This window comes from Chinchilla lanigera, unplaced genomic scaffold (assembly GCF_000276665.1).
Source record: "Chinchilla lanigera isolate Chin_1 unplaced genomic scaffold, ChiLan1.0 scaffold00051, whole genome shotgun sequence".
NCBI classification, from domain to species: Eukaryota; Metazoa; Chordata; class Mammalia; order Rodentia; family Chinchillidae; genus Chinchilla; species Chinchilla lanigera.
Window position 1 is genome coordinate 14,289,919 of NW_004955452.1, and position 19,120 is coordinate 14,309,038.

The window sequence follows — 19,120 nt, forward strand, 5'->3', positions numbered from 1 at the left end:
TCGAAGGTGTTTTTGTCGAAGATCAGATGGCTACTGCTTCTGGGGTTGTTTTTGCATCATCAATTCTGTTCCATTGATCAGCACATCTGTTTTTGAGCAAGTACTGGCTTTAGATGTAGTTCATTTCTTTCTCTGCACTATATAATATCCCTGGTAGGGAATTTATCATAATTTGTGTGTCTGGTTTCCTGATGTTAGACATTTTAGTTGTATCTATTTTTTTACTATTTCAAATAGTGCTGCGTTGAACATTCTCATCTCTGTCTTCTGGTGTTTGGACACAGTAGTATCTCTAGGGTGTAATCTAGGAGAGGTATTGCTCGGTTGTATGATAAGTGAATGTTCAACTTTTATGAGATAAGCTCTAATTGATTTTAAAGTGATTGTATGCTTTAACATGACTGTCAGTGAGTAAGGAAGAGCCTATTGATCTGTGTTCCCTTGCCCAGCATGTGTGAGGCCAGGGCCAGTGCTAGGCAAGTGCTAGACCACTGAGCTAAATCCCCAAGAAGGAAAAAGCAGTAAGGGCCGACAAATCATGGCTTACTGACTGCTGGTCTAAATAAAATAAGCCAAAGATTATCAGATTGAGATAAAACCAAAATCTCTTGTATATACTCTTTACAAGAGAAAGTAAAATGCTGAAAAAGAAAAGATGTACCACCATAAGAGAGATATATAACCATAAGAGAGATAGAGTACCCATATTAATATCAGACAAAACAAGTTTTAAAACAAGAAGAATTACTAGATTTGAGAAGGCTGGGATTGGTGACTCATGCTTATAATCCCAGCGCTATGGGAAGCTGAGGCAGGAGAGTTAAAAATTCAAGCCCAGCTCGGCAATGTAGAGACTTTGTGAGACCCTCTCTCAGAATAATAAAATTTTTAAAGGGCTAGGAATATAAATCAGTGGGAAAGGTTTAATCCTGTACCACAAATAAAATAGTTAAGATGGTATATGTTTTAGTTTTTACCACTGGGCGGTGGGGGTCTGTGCAGTAGTGCGGACTGACACTAGGGCCTCACACTGAATTACATCTGTGGCACTTTTTCATTTTGAGACAAGGTCTTGTTAAATTGCCCAGGAGGGACTTGAATTTACAATCTTCCTGATTCAGTCTCTTGAATAGCTGGGATTATAGATGTCTTCCCACTGCTCTGCCTCTCCATATTTTCATTTTAATTACTATTTTTTCTTTTTTCACATTAAGTCTCACCAAAGAGTTAATACATTCAAATAATATTTTTTTTTGTTTTTATTCCTTTGATTTTTTTTTGGTACGGGGAATCAAACTCAGGACCTCACACTTGCTAGGCAGGCACTGTGCTGCTGAATTATATCCCTGGCCCCTCGTTTGTTTTTGAAACAAGGTCTCACTGTATAATCCAGGCTGGCCTTGAATTCACAGCAGTCCTACTCCCTCAGCCTCCCCTGCGCTGAGATTACAGGCGTGTGCCACCTGGCTGCTATTGTACCTTTAAAAAAAAAAGTGAGGCTGGGTGTGGTGGTGCCTGTCTGTAGTCCCAGTTACTTGGAAGGCTGAGGAAGGAGGATGGACAGGTCATCGTCCTGGGCAACTGAGTGAGAGACTGTCTCAAAATACAAAGAAATTCAAACAGTTCCCCAAATTCTCTATTCCATTGTTTCAGAAATATTTCTCTATATATGTTAAATATATACACACATCTGCTAATTTGTTTCATTTATACTATTAATTTCTCTCAGTTCACTGAAAAAGTTTTGTGCTATTATCTGCTGCTTCTTTGTAAGAGATTCTTTTCTACAGAACCAGAATACATGCAGGTGTATTTGGCCAAGGTGGATTATAATAACTCTTTCACAGTTAAGTTTATAACTATAAATAGACTAGTCAGTACTTTTTTTTTGGTCTTTCTGTTTTGTTTTTTTTTTTGGTTTTTCCCTGGTACCGGGAACCGAACTCACGACCTTGCGCTTGCCAGGCAGGCGCTTTGCCGCTGAGCTAAATCCGCAGCCCCATTTTTGGTCTTTTTGAGATAGGGTCTCGCTATGCAGTCCAGGCTGGCCTTGAGCTCACTTTGTAGTCCAGGCCGGTCTCGAAGTTGCAACGATCCTCCTGCCTCAGCCTCCCAAGTGCTGGGTTTACAGGCTTGCGCTACCACACCTGGCAAGAGAGTCTTTTCTGTGACTTGTACTCTGAGTAACATTTTGGTCATTCTTTTAGGATCATAGTACACAGTGTATTAACTAGTGTTGTTCTCTATTTTGTTATGAAATTTTTTTCTTTCATTCTATGAAATATGCTTTTCATATTTTATTAATGTCTACATGTTACATTAAAATATTTTTAAAATAAAATTCATATGGAAGGTAAAAAAAAATTAAGATTGTCAGGGATGTAGCTGTGTTCAAGGTACTGGATTCAATCACCAGTACCATGAAGAAAGGGGCTATAACTGAAGATATGGCTGAGATGAAAAGAATTATAAAAGAATACTATGAACAGCTTTACACAAATTAGAAAATTTTAATTAAGTGGATAATTTAAAAATGTAACTCGCCCAAACTGACTCAAGAATAAAATTATGTGAATTTGCAGGGAAATTTTACCAGCTTTTAAAGAAAGATGATACCTATCTTAGATATAATGGATGTGGAGAAACAAAACATGTACTCCTTAGCTCCTTGTGGGTCTGGTATAGGTCTGATGAAGATGGTGCAAAGTACAGAAATCTGTTGGGCATGGTGGCACACACCTGTAATCCCAGCACTTGGGAGGCTGAAGCAGGAGGATCGTTGCAAGTTGGAGACCAGCCTGGGCTACAAAGGGAGCTCAAGGCCACCCTGAACTGCATAGTGAGACACTGTCTCAAAAAGACAGGGAAAAAAAAAAGCGGTAGAAATCTTAAGAAATACTAAGGAGGTACTTCAGCAGCACTGCCAAGATCATAAACCATGAGCAAGCTGGATTTATTCCAAGAACACAAGGGTAGCTTGGAAAACTGCAAACATCATTCATCACACATTGAAAGATAAAAGGAGAAAACTCAGGTAATCATTTCAAAAGACTCACATAAACAATTTGGAAGCCAGTTATTGTGCAGGCCTGGAATCCCAGTGATTTAGTGATTTAATGAGACCCTGTTTCAAAAGTCAAAAAGAGTCAGGTGTGTTGCACACACTTGTAATCCCTGCAGGAGGCTGAGGCAGGAGGAGCGCCACGGATTTGAGGCCAGGCTGGGCAACATACTGAGCTGAAGGTCAGCCTGGACTACAGAGGGAACCCTAACTCAAAAAGCTACCCTCCCCAAATTGTTTATCTGAATCTTTAGAAATGATTAAAGATTTAAGAATGACTTAAATTTTGTGCAAGTGGTACATGGATAAGATGGGCACACGAGGACAGGGGCAGATTCAGGGGTGGGGAGCAGGAGCTCAGATTTGGGTGTCAGGTGTGCGATGCCAGTGATTCCAAGTGAGAGTGCTGAGAGCCGTCAGAAATGAGTCTGGAGTTCAGGAAGGAGGAAGGGGCTAGAGATGGAAACTTGGGCGTCATCGCTTACTGATGCAATTTAAACCCATAAACCTGGGTGAGGTCTTCTGGGGAGCAGACGAGAGAAGACCAGGTTTAAGGTTAGACTGAAAGGGGAAAAGTTGAAACTGTGGTTTAGGAAAGATGAGATCAGAACGAAGGAAGCAGCCAAGGGCACCCAGGAGGGAACAGGTCTTAGGATTTTGGTAAAAACTTGGCGTGAGAGCTAGTGGGGCATACCTATAATCTCAGTATGTAGGAGGCTGAAGCAAGAAAGATCACAGGTTCAAGCCTTGCCTGGTTTGACAATTTAGTAAGACCTTGTCTCAGAATAAAATAGGGCTAGTGATGTGGCTCAGTGGCAAGGCCCTGGCTTCAATCCCCAGTAATGAATAAAAGTAAGGCAGGCTGTGGAGCCATCTCCTGGTCTGCCCTGACAGCCATCTGCCGGGTGTCCCTTGGGAGTGCTCCCATAGTTTCCTGAGCCCCGGTGGTCAGCGTTCCATAGTCTGAGGTGATTCTTCTGTCCACAGTCCCCTGCCCAGAGCACAAGATGGGGCCAGTGACTGGTAGGTGGATGGCTAAGTGAATGAACAAACACTTTCCTATTCTCTTCTCAGTTTCTAAGGAACCAAAGAAATTGATGGCCAGAACATCCCTCCCTACTGTCAAGAAGCCAGTGACTGCTCCCACTGGACCCAGCAAAGCCAGGTAAGGGGCAAGTGTCTGGGGGCAGAGGAGGTACCCCTCCCTGCTCACCTCCCTGAGGCCTCATGGGGATGTGTTCCAGGACACCCTGTGGGGACAGTCAGAAGCGCCCCTCCCGGGATGCAGGTAAGGGCTTTCTTCCTCCAGTGGGTGGGAGCGGGGCTGGGAGACAGGGCTGGGGGGCTTTGCTGAGGGACAGAGATGGGGAGAGGTGAGGGTTGGGGTGAGTCCCTCAGTTCTGCTCTCATAGGCTCCAGTGGCAGCTTCCTCAGCGGGGTTCCGGGGCCGCCGGGCAGAAAGCGATCCAATACCCAGGCTCTCCGGCAGCACTCTGCACCCAGTCAGGTGAGACATGGGTGGGTGTGGTACCGGGCAGAGGCTGGTTCCCAGAGGTGTGGCGTGCAAGGGTGAAGGATCCCAGGCAAGGGGAACCAGACTTGACCCTTTCAGGTATCCAGGCCTCTGCTGAGACTCTGTCCCCATCACCACGGGGGAGATCACAGCAGCTTGGCAAAGGCCCTTTGTGTGACTAGAACCCCGACACTGGACAAGACCCCCACCAAAGAGAAGACCCCATCTCCAAATAAGGTCCCCAATCCAGAGAAGACCCTGACTTTGGAGGAGGCAGCCTCCATCCCAGAGAAGACCTTGTCTCCTGACAAAGTCTCTATCCCACAGAAGACCCAGACTGTGGACGAGGACTCCACTCCGCAGAGGGTCTTCTCTACGGATGCGGTCCCTGCCCTAGAAGTTCCATCTAAGGATGAAGCCCTTGGCCAGTTCATGGCCCCTGCCCTGGAAAATCTCATGACCCCAGAGCAGGGGCTTCCCCAAGAGGTCTCCCCGGGAAAGGGCACTCAGCCCCAGCGCTTCTCTCCTGAGGAATGCCTGCATCAGCGCCAGGCTCTGGCGGCCATGGAGACTCAATCTCAAGAAGAGGTCCCCGTGCCAGAGCAGGCTCCCCTGCAGCCTGAGTCCTCAGAGAGGAGACAGAGGGACAGCCGCCTGTTCCAAGAGGAGTCCGAGTCCCAGCCAGGGCCCGCGCCTGCCCTTGAGAAGGCCTTGCCCCAGGAGGAGGCCACAGCCCTGCGGAAGGAGGCACCTGCAAAGGAGGAGCCTACTCCCAAAGACTGCAAAGAGCAGGGAGTCCCTCATCCCCAAACCCCACACACCAGCAAGCAGACTCCAGAACCCCCGGGGACTCCCACCTTCCATTCCCTGGTTGTGCAAAACTCTGAGAACAAGAATGACGGAGTGGACATGACGTCGCTAATGCACGAGGTGACATCTCTCAGGAGTGCCCTGGAGCGCCTGGGGCTGCAGCTGGAGTAAGTGGGTAGAGTCGGGGACAGGGCGAGCTGGAGGGGAAGGGAGGGCGGAGCCCGGCCACCCTCACCTGGGCCTGGTGTCCACAGAAGGAAGATGACCCAGGTCTGGGAGGAGCTGAGGAAGGAGAAGGAGAAGCTCCGCTCGCTGGAGGTGGGTGGAGAGCTGGATGGGGGGGGCGGCGCGGCGGCCCGTCCCTGGCTCTGACGCCCTCACCCCACTAGGTTCAGATAATGCAGAGGACCCAGAAGTCCACAGCGCAGGGCTTCAAACACGCCGCGACGCAGACGCAGTGAAGATCACCGGCCTGCCTGGGAGGGACGCCGAGCTCAGGCCCCCATGTCGTTACACTCGGCTTGGGGAAACGCAAGAAAGTAAACTCTGAGATGGACGCGCCGAGTCGGCTGGTCTGTGTGGGGCGGGGACTGGCGGCCGGCGCTCTTGGGCCTCCACATTCCTGGCGGTCTCTCCCGGGCACATCTGGCCAACATGTGGCTCCCATTACCGTTCCCAAGGCCTGCGCGGCTATTTTTATCCACTGGATGGTGGGGGTTGGGGTGAAGGGTGTCTCCTTCGGAAGCCAGCCCTTCAACTGGAGACGGGGCAGGCAGGAGGGGCCAGCGGCCGGATCCCGGAATCCAGCTGTGCGGAGGCGGGGTGCGGCTCACACCAGGCTGGATCCTGGAATCCAGCTGTGTGTGTCGAACACTGAGCGCACATTCTGCCCCACCTGGACCCCCTCCCAGGTGGCCTCACTGTCCTTCCAGGGGGTGCTCTTGGCCTCTCACTTGGACGTAGACGTCAACACCACTGGTTATACTGGCGCTAACAGCACCTTAAGGTTAGGGTCCCCGGAGCCGGGCTGTATGTGGTTGCAATGATGCATGCGCCCGGGGCACAGTGGGGACAGGGTGAAGCGTGGCCGGGCGCTTGGCGGTGAGGAATGCACTTGTGAGGAATGCCTGAGTTACTCAGTGTGCCCGTCGGAAGGTGTGTGCTTCTGTCTGCAACCGTGAAGGAGCACAGGGTTGGTGGGGGGTGCGACCTAGTAAAGGAGTCAAGCAGGGACTCAGCCCTGCCCCCCCAAGGTAGGAGCCTGGGGTCTCCTAGGGACAGAGGTAACTGAGGGAGAGACTGAGTCACTGAAAATGCAGCTTTCATTGATCTCTTCACCAGTTCTGGAGGTGGTGGCCTTGCAAACCCCGTCCCCGCCCCCAATCCCTTCTGAGGGTGGGAAAAGGTGGCTCCCCGAAGGCGGAGGTCCATGCCCGTAGCACCAGGGGGGTGGGAGGCAGAGGCAGTGCGGAGGTCCGGAGACAGCTCTGGGCTCAGTTGCTGTCCAGTGTTCAGGCCGCCCGGGCATCAGTAATAGTGCATGCGGCCCAGAGTGCCCGTGGGGCCGGGACCCAGCGTGCCGGTGCCCAGCAGGTCCGGCTGCCCGGTGCGCCAGATCTCCCTCAGGATCCGCTCGCGCTCTTCCAGCCGCTGCGCGCGCTCCAGCTCCTCCGCTGACGTGAAGACATTGACGCTGAGGGGCCCGTCGGGCCCCGCGGACAGCTCGGGGCTGGGCAGCGTGTCATCCGGACCCAGCCGCGTCATCGTGTCCTCCTCGTCGTCGTCGTCGTCGTCGTCCTCCTCCTCAGGCTCCAGGGTGCTGCTGCGGGGGTCCCGGCAAGGAGCGGGGCCCCGGGGCCGCGGGCGGGGTGCGCAGGAAATGCTGATGACCAGGAGGCACAGGGTCAGCAGGAGCCCAAAGCAGACGCCCAGCACGAAGTAGAGGCCAAAACTCTCGGGGTTTGCTGGGGGCAGAGGGCAGAGGTTATGAAGCGGCCCTGGCGGGCGGGAGTTTTCCTTCTTCAAGACTCTGAGGTGTAGGTTCGGGGAAAGGACCATAACCCCTATTTGAGGGACAGAGGGGATCCTGCAAAGGACAGTGAAGGTGGGGGCGCTGGGATGTGCGGGTGAGGGGTGCGGAGGGAGGGATGGAGGGTTGGGGAGGCCCGTGCCCCCCAGGCTCGCTGCCCGTCCTCACCGCGGATGTGCGCGTAGGCGGCCAGGCTGTTGCTGAGCAGCTCCATGTCCCTTCGGGGGGCATCCATGCTGTTCGGGGTGCGGTTCCCAGGCCAGCCTGCGGGGTCAGCGAGGTCAGCTCCTCCTCAGCCGGGAGTGGACCCCGCTTCGCTTGCTACTCCGGCAGTTCCTCTCCCTGGAGGAGCCGCCCCAGCTTCCACCCCAGAGCAAGCAGTTCCCTAACTTGGTTGCAGACCTGGGCCCCATGAGGGGGAGTCCTTCCTCCAGGCGCCGACGCCCCTCATCCTGGGGAGCCGCGGCGGCCCCGCCCCCTGGGGGTCCCGAGATGAGGCTGGGTCTCGCCGTCTCGAGGCGGGATGGAGGGCAGAGACCGCGCGGGGAGCGATAGCCGCGTCCCTCCGCCCTCCAGCCCGCCCGCCGGGGCCCAGCGCCCCGGCCACTCACCGTCAGTGCCCCACTTCCCAGCTGTCCGGCCCCGGCGGGTCCCGCGTCCGTCCCGGCGGCCGCATACACCCGGGCCCCGCCGCGTCCGGTCCCGCCCGGCTTGGCTCCCGAGGCGGCAGCGCAGGCCGGACACGGGCGATGGACCAGCGGGCGGAAAGTTTCCTCGGAGGAAAGAGGAGGGACGGGGCGGGGCGGGGCGGGAGGAAGAGCGGCGGAGGAAGGGGAGGGGGGCGCCCTCCCGCACAGGAAGCCGCTGGGGAGGCCGCTGCAGGGGCGCCCCCAGGCCAGTAATAACAACTTCGTTGTTCTTAAGCTGCCCTTCTGCCTAGGTGCCCGGCGCTGGGCTAACCCCTTCCTGCAGTCTTTCATTTAAACCTTTCAACCTAACAACCTTATAACGTGGGTATTTATCGTCATCCCCACTTCGCAGATAAAGTAAACTGAGTCATGCAGAGACAGTCAAAACCAATTCTCTGTACCTTAATTATTATCTTCTGGGAGTGAGGGAGGTTCCACAGCTCTCCAGTCCTTCCCACACCACGCCGAGGTCGTCAGCACCCCAACCCCTCCTCCAGGGCCCGGGCTTAAATGTGTCCAGCTGGCCAAGCTCTGGTGCGGTCACCCTGGGTTAATGATTACTGGGCCAAGCGGGGCAGGCTTGCACGCCCCAGTGTGGAGCCTCTGGTGTCTCTGAGCTCCTGGAGATGAGCCCTGCAGAGTGTGCCTTCCCTTACCTGCCGGCGCACACGTGCGCGCCCACCTGGGCTCAGGGCTGCTGCCTGCAGTGCTTGGTGCAATCAGTGTGTGCAGCTGGCAGCCTTCTCTCTGCCCAGCAAAGCTCCTCCCCGTGGTTCCCCTCCCCGTGCTGGAACTGGGGTGAGGGGGAGGCCTTCTTGGCCAGAGCCTTAGAGAGGAGGAGGGAAGGGGAGAGGAAATTGCAGACATAGCTGAAGGCACTGCCTAAGGCCTGTGGGCCAGCGACCCCCTCCCTGTCCAGGCTGCAGACCCTCACTCCCCCAGGCCTGAGAGAGGTTCAAGTAGAGGGCAGATCTGCAATCAGCCCCGTGCAGGAACAAGTCTCAAGGGCAGATCTGGATGGAGAGGGACCAGAACTGACTTCCCTGAGTGTCTCTGTGACAGTGGATAGTCTGCTTTGCAGGCAGTGTGGAGGGGTTTCTTGCCCAAGCTTGGGTAGATGTCTATTTCTATGTAATACTGCCAGAGTGTTTGTGGAGTGGGTACTTCTGTGTGTTAATCTATACAGCCCCTTGTCCACAAGCGTTAACAGAGCAGGTGCCTAACCCTTCCTTGAAGAATGGGGCTTTAGCAGTAAATAGCACCGACACCTAACACTAAGTTGGAAAAACAAAACAGAGTCCAGGAAGAAATCTCAGGTGTCTGGGCTTGGAGCTTCGGGGCTGGTAGAGGGAAGAGGCACAGTCGGATCCAGGTGGTATTCTGAGGGCAGCTCGTGTGTGGATGTGGACGTGAGGAAGAGAGGAAATTAGCTGTGCTCTTGGGCGTGAGTACCTGAGGAAAGTCTACACTGGGAAACAGGCTTGGGGCGCGTGAGTTTTATTCTAGATACACTCGGTTCCATATGTCCATTGGGTACCTGCGTAGGGGTGTCAGAGAAGCAAATGGAGTCCCAAGTACCATATCCAGCCTGGAAACGGGAGGTGGATTTAACACCCCAGGTGTGGGTGGATTGCCTGGGGCAAGGGAACTGGGAGAGAAGAAAGGGGTCTAAGGCTTGAGATCCCTGGCAGAGGGGATTACGTGGAGGAGGAGTCTGCAGGGGAGACCAATGAGGTAGGAGCCAGACCAAGGAGCGAGTCGGTCATGTGACTGCTGACTGTGCAGACTGTATTTATGTACTGTATTGCTGGGAGTGTGTTGGTGTGTTTATGGCTCATGCATGTGAGTACTGGTGTGTGCTGCAGCTGCACTTGTGTAACTGTGCATATTGCGGCTTGTGTGCCTGCGCTTATGTGACACATACCTGTGCCCCATGAGGGCCCATGCACCTCTGTGTGCAGTGTGGGGTTTCTCTCCAGCTGTTCCTGTTCGTCTCTGCTATGCAGATCGCTCTACCTCTACTGCAGGCAAAGGTGGTGTCTGTGTCTATGACCTGTGTGTTTGGAGCAGGTCAGGTGTGACTGAGCCCGGGGGAAGCACAGTGAGGGGTAGCATGGTCACTGGTTCCTATAAGAAGGAGACACACACACAGTACCCAGAGTGCTACCTGCTCCGGGAGGATGGGTGTGTCCAAGCCAGGGCAGGTGTGAGTGGCGGCTCTGAGGAGTTGAGGGAAGATGCCTGAAGCCATTGGCCTATGTGGTTGCCTGCCGGTCTCTCTCAGCCTGCTTGCTCGTCTGTTTGCCCAGCCACCTGCTTCAGTCAGGTGGCTGGGATCTCTGCATGTTCTGTCACCTGCCTGTCTGGCTCACATCCCACCTTTCCACACACTGATTTCCCCACCTCCTCACTGCCTGCCTGTCCAGGACTTACCTGCTGCCTGCCCACTTGCCCTCTTGCTGGCTTCCTCTGCCTGCTGTCTGCCTAGGAGACGAGGGATTTGGCACTTTGGAAGGCGGAGTGCTCCTAAGAGAAAACAGGAAAGATAGGTCCTGATAGCAGGTCAGGAGGCTGAGAGATCCAGAGGTTGTAGGATGGGCCCCAGGGTGCTGGCACATTCAGGAACCAGTACAAACCTCCCCCAGGAGTCTGCTCCTGCCCCCTGGGGCCAAGCTGGGGACTGGCCCTGACTGCTCTACTCCCAACGCTGGGATGGGCGTCTCCACCACAGGGGTGGCTCTCAATGAAGAAGGGATGTAGTCAGACCCTGCTAAGGTCTGCCAGCCTCTCCATGCCCTGATGCCTCAGCTTCCCACAGCTGCTAGGAAGAAGGGTCCTGGCAGTTTGTCAGTGAAAAAGAATAGGAATGGATGTTGAGTCTCCCTCCTGATGGCTGGCACTCCCTGTCGTAGTTTGTCATGTGACTCCCATTTGACAGAGGCTTTTTTTTTTTTTTTTTTTTGTACTTCACACTTGCCAGGCAGATGCTGTGCTGCTGAACTATATCCCCGGCTCCTCTACTCTCATTTGACAGTGGGAGAAAGTGAGGCTCAGAGCATTCACATTGTATGTGTGGGTACATAGGTTTGAGTGGAGGGCCTGGATTTGAATTTAACCCATGCTGTGATACTTTCCCACGGACAGCTCTATGACCACAATAGTTCTTTACCCACCAGACCCAAAGCTGCCTTTCATGACACTTTCTGCTATTTTCATACACTTGTAATAAAAGTGATAGCTAATGTACCAGCCTTCGTAGCCAATTAAGATGTATAATGGCTCTCATCCTATGATATGAAAGAAATAAAAGCCAGACATGGTGGCACATGCTTGTATACCCAGCACCCAGGAGGCTGAGGCAGGCGGGTCACCATGAGTTTTGAGGCCACCTTGGGCTAGTGAGTTCAAGGCCCGCCTGAACTGTATAGCAAGAGCCTATCTCAAAAAACCTAAAGAAATAGAAGAAATGAAATGAAAGAAATGGTACATAGCTGTGAATGTTCCATTGCTGGGAGAGGACTGCAGGCTGATGCTAAAGCAGTGCAGGAGTGTTCATATGTGAAATGAACTGTAAAGTCTGGACAAAAGAAAACACCTTTTCTCTACCTTACACAGCAATTAGACTCCGGGGTGATTCAACATACACAATGTATCCCCAAATCCTTTGTGTTTATATGTAAAATGGAGTTAGATTCTTGGCTCTGGTAATTATAAACAAGTCTTTTACGTATGTCGTGCAGGATGTAGAATCTGCTTTCTCTGCGAGGTTGTCAGGGGTCCCTGGGCTCCAGCCTTTAAATGCTAGCAGCTTCCCCATCTTTGAGGGAGCCCCAGCCCCTGCGGTGGACACGAGCGATTCCTGCTGTCATTCCTGGAGCTCACCATTTGAGTAGGGCCGATGTCATCAGCTCTAACTGCGAGAACATGCAGGGCAGGCTGAGATGAGCAGTGAAGAGGGAGGGGGGCAGAGGAGGGAGGGAGCTGGGGGAACAGCCTTTCCCAGAGCCTGCTGGCATGGTGGGGCATGCATGTGATCCCATGCCTCGGGAAGCTGAGGCAGGGTCACTCCAAGTTTGAGGCCAGCCTGGGTTACAGTGAGTTCAAGGCCAGCCTGAACTACTGTCTTAAAAAACTAAAAATGCTTACTTTGTCATGTGCCACCTGGACTGTGGCAGAGGGAGCGGAAGGAGACAGAGCAGGGGCCAGAGCCAGGGGTTTGGGTCAACACAGTGGGCTGTGGGTGGGAGTGGTGGGAAGATATGAGGCTGACTTGACTTTGGAGCTGGAGAACCTGCACCCCAGGTTTCCTCACTTCCTCTCCCACTTCAAATAGGTCCATAGCACCTGGCTTCTCTCTGGAACCACTCTCCTTGAGGACCCTGGAGGACCTGGCCAAAGCGATGGAAACTTCTCAGATCATACTTAACTTTCAGGGAACATAGGAGGCTGTTGATCACAATGGTCACACCCAGGGGCTGGGGATTTAGCTCAGCGGCACAGTGCCTGCCTGGCAAGCGCAAGGTCATGAGTTCAGTTCCCAGTACCGGAAATAAACCAAAATCAAAACCAAAAAAACAATGGTCACACCCACTTTCTGGTACTGAAACGGTTCTGGGTGCCAAGGACACCAGTGGGTAGAACAAAGTCCCCACCTGCCCTGTCTTGTGTGTTGAATAAATGGAAGCTTGCCAAGTGCAAGTGACCAGGAGACATCTATCTGTACACTGAACAGATGCTGAACAGGTGGAGGGACAGGAGTGGGACACGAATGGAGGCAGGATGCAGAGGCAGCAGCTGGCAAGGGGGGGAGTGGCATGGTGGGCTGGGAACAGGGGCCGAATGTAACTGGCAAGGCCGTCCAGACTCCCGGGTTAGGTGAGCTCTGGGGTGCAGGTAGACCCATAGGCCGGGCTGCAGCCTGCCCTGCCTTTTGCATTAGGATACCTGCCTGAACTCTGCTCCTCTGAACCTAAACCTGGGTGAGAGTCTACAAGGATGCCACGAGGGTGTGGTGTGTGCTGGGGGAGGGGCTAGCCCACCTCTAGCCTCACTGGGGCTCAGGAAGTGCATTCTGTAGTCTAAATTTAGGCAACGGAAGGAAAGAAGGAAGGAACTGTGTGTTGGGGGGGTGCAAGGTGGTGCGGGAAAAGGCCTGTCTTGTCCTCATCGTACCCCAGCTCCCTGGACAGGCACATATGTAGACTGGGCTTTGGCAGAAAGGACCAATACCCTGCACCTCCAGTGGCTCTGGGCCCCTCTGGGTCTGCACAGGCCAGGGGCTGAGCCAAGCCCTGCAGGAAGAGCCATTAAGGCACACAGCTGGGGAAGTACAATGGGTCTGGGAGAATGCCTGGGTCCCTGCCCAGTTCACGATACTGAGGCTAGGCGCCACCTGCCGGCTGGGGGTGAAGTTGCACCTGGTGGCAAGACAGGCCGGCTAGGAGAGAGAAGGGCAGCAGGGCCTAGAACAGAGGCTCCGCCGAGGCAAGAAAAGCTGAGGCTTTGGACCACGGAAGCTCCAGACAAGGAAGTTTTATTGCTGACATGCAGGTAGAGTCCCCATGTAGTACAAAAATATGTCTTTATACAAACTTTTTTGTGACATTTTCCATTTTGTTTCTTTACAACAGGACTTCTCTCAGTGTGTGACACCAGTGAGGGCAGAATCAACCTCCTCTCATTGCATCTCCAGAAATGCCATCAGACCCATGGGCCCCCTAGGGAGGAACCAATCTATCTGATGGGGCTGTACAGACCCGAGGATATTGCTTTGAAAAGGAGGAGAAAGAATACACGCGGAAAGCGGGCCCTTGGGTCCTCGGTGGGTGGCTTCACCATGGCAGGCCCTGGCCAGGCCCGAGCCTCGCCGGAGGGCAGTCCCAGGCTGGGAGTCCAGGTGGCCACATTTCTGCTCCTTTAGGAGACTTTTATTAAATAAATATAGAAAAGAGCACAGCACCATGCCCTGGCTCTCGGCGGCTGGACAGCCGAGTGAGAAGCAGAGGTGGATGCTTGGGGAGTAAGTGGCTCCCGCGGACCCCCGGAGGCAGAGGCAGGAGGGGCCCAAGTGCTGGACTGGGACATGGGGAGGGAGGGGCGTGGGCGGCCCTGCTACTGCTGGCAAGAGGTGGCCCCATTTTTTCCAGATGGGGAAACTGAGGCACAAGGAAGTTTGGGAACTTGCCCAATGTCACTCACAGTGAGTCAGCTTTTGGGGGGATTGGAGGCAGCTCCCGCTCTGGGAAACAGTGAGGAGCAAGGACAGGCAGGAAGGGGCTGGGGATGCCTGCAAGGGGCGCTTGGCTTCTCAAGAGGACACACGGGGGGTAGGAATCCAGGGAAGGGTTCTTGCTTGACACTGGGCAAGACCAAGTCCAGTGAGGGAGAGGGCAGGCCTGGGTAGGGCATTCTGGTGAGAACAGCATTTCTGGCAAGACTGGCATCCACTTCAAAATCATGGCTCAAAGGGTAGCAGGGCTGTTCTCAAGCCAGGCAGGGCAAGACCTCAATCCCTCCATTTCTCCCCCGAAGTCTCCCGGCCCCTTGAAGGCCCTGTCTGCTGCTGGGGCGGGGGGGCACCACTTCTCCAGAGTAGGGCCAGGTCCTGGGCCAGGCCCCAAGCGTGCCTCCCCAGCCTGGCCACAGGTTCCCTTCACATTACGCGTCCACGTTACCTGGTTAGCTGGGTACCCGGGAAGGGTGGAGAAGGAAGCAGGGCTATCATGCAGCGCTTCAGAGAAGCTACTGAGACAAGAGAAAGAGCCAAGTCTAGAAAGGCCTCCCATCATCGGAAACAGCCTGCGGACTGGGAGCAGAGAGGGGCTGGCAAGGGCTCCCTTGTGCCTGGGCGAGAAGGGAGGCCAAGTGGGGGCTGCGGACCCTGCTGTCCTGCCAGGTTGGGGGAGGGTGTGGCCAAGAGCTGGGCCACCTAGAAGTGGGAAGGAAGTTGGTTCTGTAAAAAAATAAATATATTTTAAGTCGGTGTAAGATGAAGGGGAGGTTTTCCAAAGCTGGGACTGAGGGGCTGGGGTCAGAAGAGGGGCAGCACAGACTGTGGGAGGGGCTGCGAGTGGGGAGGGCGGGCTTTCAGTTTGGGGGCCAGCAGCGAGCTGCACTTTCAGCTTATTTGGACTGTGGGGAGCGGTGGCCTCACGGCCAGGCGCTGGCCGGCTGGGTCAGGGCCTGGGGCGCGTGGGTGGGTTCCCTCCTCCTGTCACTCAGTCCAGAGACAGCGTGGTTAAAGAGACAGAGGTAGATTAAAATGTCATGATTAAAAGCAGATTAGTTATCTACGCTTCTCAGATTAAAAAACCAAACAATCAAGCAATCATTCCAAAAGGTAGCTTTGTATACCTCTGCTGACCCCATGTGTGACCTGGGCTGTCCCTGTCCCTGCCTTGTCCCCACTGCAGCCTGCGAGAGTCCAGCGCTACAGGACCCAGCCCTGACAGCCAGGCCCTGGGCTGGGGGCCAGGAGAGGTGGCGCTGGGGCTAGCTGCCCCTGGCTGAGGCCACTATTTCCGCAGATAGCGCTGGGCCAGAATGGCCGTGTCCAAGGAGGTCATGGGCTGCGCGTCGTGGCCCAGCCGTCGCACTGGGGGCACGCTGCCGAACTGCCGCTTGGGCACCCAGCTCCGAGCCTCATGTATGGAGCTCTTCTCCTCAGCCAGCAGCAGCTGCTGCCGCATGTAGTTCTCAAACTCGTACTGAGAGCACTCCTCTGTCACCTTCGCCTGAAGCCGAGCGGGTGGGGACAAACACAGAGCAGCGGAGACAGAAGACAGGGAGTGAGTGCGAACAGCCTGGCTCTGAGGCTGCCCTTCCCCTGTGCCACAAACTTCAGGCACCAGCCAGTGGCTGAGTGGGTCCCCGAAGGCCCCATACAACTGGCCTTCCCCGGGTTGACTGCTGGGGCAGGTTCCCACTGCGGCACAGACCTGTGGTGTGACCAGGACCCCTTCCTTCCTACCTCTGACCTTGGGAGCGGTCACATTAGCCTCCTTGGTGTGAGGGGCCAACCCTGGCCAAGAGGTAAAAGAGTATGGTCTGGGTACTTGAACCTGGGTGCCCCTGTTTACCTCAGCTCCACATGCGGAGCCTCGGCCTGAGCTCCCCGGGGCACGGGCAGACAGTGACCAAAGGTCAGGGGGAGTTCATTCCTTGTGCTGGCCACCAGAGGGGACAGCAGCGCTTCAGAGTCAGACTTGGGTTCAAGGCTTGGCTCCACTACTTCCAAGCCATGACTTTGGGGGAAACCATTTTACTTCTCAGAACCTTGCTTTTCTCCCTTGTCAAGTGGGGACAACAACAGGCCACCCAGGCCACAGGGCGGACTGAGAGATGTACTAGGTGTGCGCACTCGTGGCTTCAAGTGATGACGCCTGGGCCGAGCAGCAGCTCCAGAAGGGTGGGAGCCCCTGCGCAGGCCTGGAACTCTCCCTTCTCAAGGGCTGCAGTCTCTGCTGTGGCCCCTGCTCCCAGCTGCCCAGTGCTTGCTGGGTAGCTCCAAGGTGGGCAGGAAGGGAGCCTCTCACATCCCAGCTCACCTTCCCTCCCAGGGACCAGCTGAACCCTGCCCTCCAGGGGGCGCCCTAAGATCACAGCCACCTGCTGCCTAGCGCAGTCTCTGCTCCTTCCCCGGCCCAGCACTTTCTCCAGAGTAGGGAATGGGGAGAAGAGAAAACAGGGACAAGTGAATCATCTGAAAAATGAAAAGCAGGAAGGGTAAGAGAGAACCCGGTGAGTCAGGAGAGAGGAATGTGACTTGGGCAGGAAGAGGAAGCCGAGAAAGGGCCGGGCAGGGCTTCCCTACTGTGGCCGCCACCTCCACAGCCCCTCTCTCAGGTGGAGCCTGGACATCTCCTTTCCCACTCCGAGGGTGTCTCGAGTGTCTCCTGTCTGCAGGGAGCTGTCACTGTGCCCCTTCCTCCCCGCTCACCTCCTGGGAGCTGTCTGCATTGCTCATCTGGTCGTCGATATCAGGAACTACTTGTAAAGGCCCGCTCAGAGAAGACAGGGACTGCCTGCAGGGGAGAGATGGGTCAGACTGCGGGTGCCCGCTTCCTCAGGGAACAACCTGGACAGGCAGCTGCCTGGCACAACCGCAGGCTGACTGGCTGCTCTTCACACAGCACACAGAGCGCCTGAGTGCCCAGCCTGGTGCCTGCCCAGCACAGCCCACTCACCAAGATGCGATGATGGCACTGAGGGCTTCCAGGACATCAGTGGCAGCCAAGCGCTGCTGGGGGTCGAGGACCAGCAGTTTCCGGATGAGACACACGGTGCTCTCAGAGACACGCCCATCCCTGCCCAGGGAGAGCGAGAGGGCTCAGCACAGTGGCATGGGCTGAACTCTGATCCAGAATGCAGGGCTCCCTGGGTTGTCTCCCCACTGGGAGCCCACAGGGCAGCCGTCCCCTCCTGGGAGACAGGACTCACTCAGGAATGGTGTACTCGGCGGCCTTGATCTTGCGGAAGAGCTCCTGCGGGATGCTGTCGTAGAAGGGGAACTGGCCGTACAGCATGGTGAAGAGCACCACACCGAGGGCCCACATGTCACTGGGTTTGCCTCGGTATGGCCGGCCTGGACATAGAGAACACGCGCACTCAGCGGGAAAGGACGGCCCAGGACAGCTCTGCCATGAGCCCGCAGCCCCCGCTCTGCTTCCCGGCCGCCATGAGGTGAGCAGCTCTGCTCTGCCACACCTTCCACCACCACATGCAGCCTGGCCGGGACTGGAACCTTTCAAACTGGGAGCCAAAATAAACCTTTCCTCCGGAAAATGGATACTCTCAGGTATTTTGCCCCAGTGAAAGAAAGCTGGCTAGCACACCAGGAAAGTCCTTAGCACACAGCCTCAAATCCTGTCCTGTGTCTCTTTTGTTCCTAGACTGACCCAGGCATGACTGTGATCAGAATGTCGTCCCCCTCCACTAAAGATCGTGTATAAGAAGGGACAGGACTGGTTGGATCCACCAGTAGGCCAGATTCCAGCCCAGGGCCTGCCCACAGCAGCGAACATGCTGCTGCAGAGCCTACTGTTTGCAGCCAAGATCTGCTGTCTGACACAGGCCCACCGTACCGCTGAGCACATCGGGACTGATGTAGGCAGGGCTTCCCCTCTGGTCCTTCAGCAGGTCCCCCTCGCTCACGAGATGCTTCCCGAGGCAGAAGTTGGTGATGGTTATCCGGTGAGTTCTGCAGACCAGAGGGAGAAAGAACGAACTCTGGTATCTACAGCCAGCCACCAGACCAGAGCCAAGTTTCCTTCCTGCTAGGCCAGCTCCCAGGCCTGGACAAAAACAGCTGCCCCCAGCCTCACCTGGGGAGCAAGGGAATCACACCTGCATCCTTTGCTGGCCCCCTGAAGAGCTGTATGGCAGGAATGTGTGTCACTGTAATCTGCAGGCCTCCCTGTGTTTGCCATCCTGGCTACATGTCAGGGGTACAGCTCAGAATATTCCGAGATTGCCCCTCAATGGCCTCACCTGATCTTCCAAGTTGGGAGTAACCTAGACATTTAGTTTGCCTCCCTCATTCACACATCATAAAAAGGAAGTCTGGAAGTATGTGACTTTACAATCTCCCACTGGCTCCACGGGCAATGACAGCAGGTCCTGAGCCTCCCCTGCACAACTGAGCAGCCCACCCTCCATTCCTCTGAGTCCCCCCTCGCTGCAGAAGACCCTGAAAGCAGCCAAGTGTGCCCCTGGAGAGGGATCGCAGCTCACAGGGCAGTCTTGCTGCGGAAGCCTGGTCCTGCACTGCAGTGTCCATGTCCCCTGGTGGAGGATGGAAGTATCTCCTCTAGAGGGAGACAGGGCCCCTGCTGACAGCACAGCCCATCTTTTCAGGGGCCCCTAGGTCTCTCCACAGAGCCCACACTTTGGTGTTGGCATCCAATCAGGCACATCACAGGGCTAGGAGGAGCAAGCCTGTATCACCCAGCACTTCCCCGCATCCCTACCGTCTCAAGACTGACAGGGCGGGGGCTGGGGATTTAGCTCAGCGGCAAAAG

General features: G+C 55.0%; 3 protein-coding genes across 6 annotated transcripts in view; 1 reads left to right on the forward strand and 2 right to left on the reverse strand.

The window, feature by feature from the left end:
* Sh3d21 (SH3 domain containing 21) overlaps positions 1 to 5,945 on the forward strand; it is a 12,670-nt gene extending 6,725 nt beyond the window's left edge. For both annotated transcript variants that reach the window (XM_013519503.1, XM_013519504.1), the window contains 6 exons: positions 4,136 to 4,226; positions 4,306 to 4,349; positions 4,474 to 4,568; positions 4,902 to 5,551; positions 5,639 to 5,702; positions 5,774 to 5,945. In XM_013519503.1, the coding sequence (XP_013374957.1) occupies positions 4,136 to 4,226; positions 4,306 to 4,349; positions 4,474 to 4,568; positions 4,902 to 5,551; positions 5,639 to 5,702; positions 5,774 to 5,845 (1,016 nt within the window). In that variant the 3' untranslated portion in view covers positions 5,846 to 5,945. The remainder of the gene's footprint in view (positions 1 to 4,135; positions 4,227 to 4,305; positions 4,350 to 4,473; positions 4,569 to 4,901; positions 5,552 to 5,638; positions 5,703 to 5,773) is intronic.
* Positions 5,946 to 6,688: 743 nt separating this feature from the next.
* Positions 6,689 to 8,413, reverse strand: Eva1b (eva-1 homolog B (C. elegans)). The gene is made up of 4 exons (XM_013519505.1): positions 8,025 to 8,413; positions 7,816 to 7,891; positions 7,582 to 7,677; positions 6,689 to 7,348 (listed from the first exon to the last, which is right to left on the reverse strand). The coding sequence occupies exons 1-4, from the start codon at positions 8,391 to 8,393 to the stop codon at positions 6,912 to 6,914; spliced, it is 978 nt and encodes a 325-aa protein (XP_013374959.1). The 5' UTR covers positions 8,394 to 8,413; the 3' UTR covers positions 6,689 to 6,911.
* A 427-nt stretch (positions 8,414 to 8,840) lies between these two features.
* The window catches only part of Stk40 (serine/threonine kinase 40), a 46,535-nt gene continuing 36,255 nt past the window's right edge, over positions 8,841 to 19,120 (reverse strand). For 2 of the 3 annotated variants that reach the window (XM_005395186.2, XM_005395185.2), the window contains 5 exons: positions 18,185 to 18,300; positions 17,541 to 17,685; positions 17,288 to 17,407; positions 17,041 to 17,125; positions 13,620 to 15,835 (listed from right to left, as the gene is read on the reverse strand). In XM_005395186.2, coding sequence (XP_005395243.1) covers positions 15,617 to 15,835; positions 17,041 to 17,125; positions 17,288 to 17,407; positions 17,541 to 17,685; positions 18,185 to 18,300 — 685 coding nt within the window. In that variant the 3' untranslated portion in view covers positions 13,620 to 15,616. Of the gene's footprint in view, positions 8,929 to 10,535; positions 10,629 to 13,619; positions 15,836 to 17,040; positions 17,126 to 17,287; positions 17,408 to 17,540; positions 17,686 to 18,184; positions 18,301 to 19,120 lie in introns of those variants that run through there. The other variant, XR_001236041.1, reaches the window with a different exon arrangement.

Excerpts from the sequence above, each read along its gene's own strand:
- Eva1b (XM_013519505.1), bottom strand. The coding sequence starts at position 8,393 with ATGAAAGACTGCAGGAAGGGGTTAGCCCAGCGCCGGGCACCTAGGCAG. Across the intron at positions 7,892-8,024 it reads TGGGAAGTGGGGCACTGACG|GGGGCGGGGCCGCCGCGGCT; the intron begins GTGAGTGGCCGG and ends CGGGACCCCCAG. Across the intron at positions 7,678-7,815 it reads CTCCCCCTCATGGGGCCCAG|GCTGGCCTGGGAACCGCACC; the intron begins GTCTGCAACCAA and ends CTGACCCCGCAG.